The sequence below is a fragment of the Sinocyclocheilus grahami genome, unplaced genomic scaffold, assembly GCF_001515645.1.
Source record: "Sinocyclocheilus grahami isolate Dianchi unplaced genomic scaffold, SAMN03320097.WGS_v1.1 scaffold725.1, whole genome shotgun sequence".
Classification (NCBI taxonomy): Eukaryota; Metazoa; Chordata; class Actinopteri; order Cypriniformes; family Cyprinidae; genus Sinocyclocheilus; species Sinocyclocheilus grahami.
The window spans coordinates 49,901-54,831 of record NW_015505904.1 but is presented as its reverse complement, the minus strand read 5'-3'; the positions used below and the strand labels follow the sequence as shown (position 1 = coordinate 54,831).

General features: G+C 40.5%; 2 protein-coding genes across 4 annotated transcripts in view; one reads left to right on the top strand and one right to left on the bottom strand.

Moving 5' to 3' along the window:
- The window catches only part of LOC107560406 (uncharacterized), a 7,027-nt gene extending 5,581 nt beyond the window's left edge, over positions 1-1,446 (bottom strand). For 2 of the 3 annotated variants that reach the window (XM_016244577.1, XM_016244576.1), the window contains exons 1-2: positions 1,391-1,446; positions 19-131 (exon numbers count right to left, since the gene is read on the bottom strand). The gene's annotated coding sequence lies outside the window, so the exon portion shown is untranslated. The remainder of the gene's footprint in view (positions 1-18; positions 132-1,390) is intronic. The other variant, XM_016244574.1, reaches the window with a different exon arrangement.
- A 1,295-nt stretch (positions 1,447-2,741) lies between these two features.
- LOC107560399 (protein transport protein Sec31A) overlaps positions 2,742-4,931 on the top strand; it is a 31,782-nt gene continuing 29,592 nt past the window's right edge. Inside the window, exons 1-3 of the mRNA XM_016244566.1 lie at positions 2,742-2,859; positions 3,184-3,276; positions 3,341-3,420. Of these exons, the coding sequence (XP_016100052.1) occupies positions 3,342-3,420 (79 nt within the window). The 5' untranslated portion in view covers positions 2,742-2,859; positions 3,184-3,276; position 3,341. The remainder of the gene's footprint in view (positions 2,860-3,183; positions 3,277-3,340; positions 3,421-4,931) is intronic.

Sequence of the window (4,931 nt, the reverse complement as noted above, 5' to 3'; positions counted from 1 at the left end):
AAAAAAAAAAAAACTTACCAATTTTCATTTGTGTTTCTCTCATTTACAGACAGCTGGATATGATACGCATTTCCAGATTGTTTGGCCACATGACAAATCAATGCACAGTGGCCAGGCCCAGGATTTGCGCTCTGAAAGAAAATACAATTTAGTTTGAGCCTCTGAAGGTATAAGTCGTCATATTTACTTGACATAGAAACTGGCACACAACCAAGAAGAAATCTCAAAACAGATTATTCAAGTAATGCCACGTTATGCTACTGGAGTACTACACAATTCTGTCCAACTCTAAAAGGCACATTTCTCAGACTGTTCAGGAACATCTTCAGATAGAGCCCATTCTCTCAGACACAGAGCGTATCTATAGTCCTCATATAACACACGGTCCAGGACTGTAACAAATGCTCTTCCATAAAACAGCTTGAATACACGGGATCAGTTCTACTGCTAAATGTTGGCTGATTACTAAACAGTATTATGCACATGATAAATAAAATTAAATAGAATTAAAATGATAGTATTTTTGTTTGTTTGGCTTGATACAATTACATTCATGCATTTCAACGTTCTGTTAAGTCGGGGACTGCATGGTGCCGTGGTTTCTCAACCAGTGGTCTTTTAAATCCAGTTTACATGACTTATATTCAGTTTTATTTATGCAATCTTAATTCAAAGCAGTGTGAATCACTCAGCACTGTAGCATGCCACTGTCATAATAACACTGACTGCAAAGCAGCATGCACTGCCAGTGTGTCCACAATGGTCTCATGCAATTAAAAATAATCACGTGCGCAAATATTCTTAAATCTTAAAGCTGATAACCATCACTAATTGAGCTTTGAAAGGTGCACACACGCTCACTCGCACAACACGCTAACTGAGCCCTTCCGCCGGAAGTCGTCGCGCCGGTGGGCGGGGCTTGTTGTGCCACGTTGATGGACAGCAGTGGGGACGTGGAAGTGTGTCTGGAAGCCCGACAAGAGAAGGTAAACACCTTTAAAACTCTCTGCTGCATTATTACCTCTTTACATGGACATTGCGTGTACAGGCTGCGCATTTCATTCACTAAAACGTGTCTGTTGCGAGAAGCTCGCCTCTTCTTATGTATAACAGCGCTTTGTTATGAAATTCTGATTCTTCCTGAACATTCACTGTCTAGTATCTTGCAAACTCTGTAGCTACTGTGTCTTAAATGATTTAGCAGCAGGATGGCATTTATGTTTTTGGCAATGAATGCCCCAGCTGCTGTTACAATGTGTTCTGTTTTTATTGTCGTAAGAATGCTTCATGTATAATTTCATTGTGTTTAGGAGATATACTGCAAGTGTCAATTGGTAGATCTTCCCATTGGGCTAAACAGTCTACTGAACAGAGCAAACCTTTGCCTTACCTGGACATCCACTGTAAATGGGACATGTACTCAAACAGTCATAGCATGGCCAATGCATAACATATGAATCTTTTTAGGATGAAGCTGAAAGAAATTAAGCGAACCGCTCTCCAGGCCTGGAGTCCAGCACAGCAGCACCCCATCTATCTGGCAGCAGGTAACCGTATTCATTCCTCCGGACGCTTACAAACTCTTCCTATCACACACTGTACAGCAGGGCTGCCCAAACTCGGTCCTGGAGGGCCGCTGTCCTGCAGAGTTTAGCTCTAACTTGCCTCAACACGCCTGCCTTGAAGTTTCTAGTATGCCTATAAGAGCTTGATTAGCTGGATCAGGTGTGTGTAATTGAATTTGGAGCTCTGCTTCTGTTTTAACATCATTGATTACTCGGCAATCTTCTAGAGAAGATTTGTTGTGTGAAATATTTACATTATTATGGCGTATACAAAGAAAAGGTGTGGTAGTTGGATTCTGCTGGGTGCCAGCACATGTGGGAATAACTGGTAATGAATCTGCTGATGAATTAGCAAAAAATGCTTTAGGAAGAGAAGTAATAGATTTTAATGTTCCTTTAAGTAAATGTGAAATTAAAACTATCATTAAGGAAAATATTATTAAAGAATGGCAGGGTATATGGAATACAGGTAATAAGGGAAGGCATTTATATAATATTAAAAAAATGGTTAATACTAAAAGAAGTGTAAGTGGTAGAAATAGAAAAGAAGAGGTTATTATAACCAGGATGAGACTTGGACACTCGGGATTGAACGCTTCACTGTTCATAACTGGAATACATGAGACTGGGCTGTGTGGGAATTGTGGGGAGAAAGAAACAGTGGAGCATGTAATATATAATTGTACAAGGTATGATGAAGAAAGAAAGGAATTAATATCATATTTAAACAAGAAAGGTAAGGTAAATAAGGATTTGGAATACTTATTAGGATATGAGTTTAACAGAGATAGAGAAGGATACATGATATTAATAAAATACATATATACTTCTGGGTTAAGTGAAAGGATTTAAAATATAGAATGCCGATGCTCTATTCTATTCTGGATCTGTAGGGACCACGGATTTAGTCTGGAGGAGCTGAACACGCAGCGCCAGGTGGAGCCTGGGGAGAAGGAATGGGATGGAGCATCGAATAATTATTTAAGTAGGAATATTTGTGTATATACGGGTGTAAGAACAGGAAAAGCAAAAACAAGGAATAAATTGATAAATAAACCATGACTGCATAACAGCAAAAGTAGGTGGCGATATGCACACAGGATGTAACACGCCAAAAAACGGAAGAAGAAGAAGAAGAATTGAGCTTTGAAAGGTGCACACACGCTCACTCGCACAACACGCTAACTGAGCCCTTCCGCCGGAAGTCGTCGCGCCGGTGGGCGGGGCTTGTTGTGCCACGTTGATGGACAGCAGTGGGGACGTGGAAGTGTGTCTGGAAGCCCGACAAGAGAAGGTAAACACCTTTAAAACTCTCTGCTGCATTATTACCTCTTTACATGGACATTGCGTGTACAGGCTGCGCATTTCATTCACTAAAACGTGTCTGTTGCGAGAAGCTCGCCTCTTCTTATGTATAACAGCGCTTTGTTATGAAATTCTGATTCTTCCTGAACATTCACTGTCTAGTATCTTGCAAACTCTGTAGCTACTGTGTCTTAAATGATTTAGCAGCAGGATGGCATTTATGTTTTTGGCAATGAATGCCCCAGCTGCTGTTACAATGTGTTCTGTTTTTATTGTCGTAAGAATGCTTCATGTATAATTTCATTGTGTTTAGGAGATATACTGCAAGTGTCAATTGGTAGATCTTCCCATTGGGCTAAACAGTCTACTGAACAGAGCAAACCTTTGCCTTACCTGGACATCCACTGTAAATGGGACATGTACTCAAACAGTCATAGCATGGCCAATGCATAACATATGAATCTTTTTAGGATGAAGCTGAAAGAAATTAAGCGAACCGCTCTCCAGGCCTGGAGTCCAGCACAGCAGCACCCCATCTATCTGGCAGCAGGTAACCGTATTCATTCCTCCGGACGCTTACAAACTCTTCCTATCACACACTGTACAGCAGGGCTGCCCAAACTCGGTCCTGGAGGGCCGCTGTCCTGCAGAGTTTAGCTCTAACTTGCCTCAACACGCCTGCCTTGAAGTTTCTAGTATGCCTATAAGAGCTTGATTAGCTGGATCAGGTGTGTGTAATTGAATTTGGAGCTAAACTCTGCAGGACACCGGCCCTCCAGGACCGAGCTTGGTGACCCCTGCTGTACAGTAAACATGAGGAATTTCACCTGCACGAACTGATCAGTAGACATGAGCACCAATACCTTTTTTACAAGATCATGAAATTGCTTAATAGATTTGTAGTTAATGAACAGTCTGATATTGATATGATATAATTACTGGAGCTAAACTCTGCAGGACACCGGCCCTCCAGGACCGAGCTTGGTGACCCCTGCTGTACAGTAAACATGAGGAATTTCACCTGCACGAACTGATCAGTAGACATGAGCACCAATACCTTTTTTACAAGATCATGAAATTGCTTAATAGATTTGTAGTTAATGAACAGTCTGATATTGATATGATATAATTACTAATGAATCATTTATGAAAGTTATTAACGGTAAAAGTTGACTTTTTGATTTGACATGTTTTGTGATATTGCTCTATTGTCAAATCAAAATTGCTCACAAGTTAGTTGACGACTGAGTGTTGTTGTTGTTTTGTGGTCAGTACTTTTTAATGGGTTCGTTGAACTGGTTCACAAATCAGTCTAAATGATTCTGAATCAGTTTGAATTTCATTCTTAAAAATAATCACATGCAACTGGAAATTGGTCAAAAGGCTGGGGGGGGAGACCTCAGTCGGGTTAGACGCCATACTGAATTGAATGCGGGTGAAAGAATTAAAGAATAGAGCAAGCTAGTGTTAGATGCCTTTTTTGCTTTTGTAAATTGCATGATAAATAAAAAAAGACTTAAGACTTAGGCCCAATCCCAATTCTATTTTATACCCCTCCGCCTACCCCTTCCCCTTGTCCCTTGAAACAGAGTGTCAAGGGGTAGGCGTGAAAATATTCCCCTAAGAATTGGGACACCACTATTATGCCCTCATCATACGTCGTCTAGCTCCTACGATACACACACCTGTGCTGGAGTGCATTAGAGCCTTTAATTACCGTTCTATATTAATGCGCTGCTTACACACACACACACACACATATATATATATATATATATCAGAGATCGCACAGCTCACACATCCAGGAGAAAAGAAACTTGTCAACACTGCCCCACGACTTTTATTAATAACAGTTTAAATACTGAATCGCTACATTATATTTTCCAGCAACAAGAGGATAAAATCGCAGTTTTTTTTAAGTTAACTCAGTCTAAAAAGAGAAACGCAACTTTCATCTCTCTCTCTCTCTCTCTCTCTCTCTCTCTCTCTCTCTCGAATTGGCAATATTTGAGAAAAGGGTTTAGTGATTTCTAATTATTGGGGGGACTAGCCCCCCTCAAT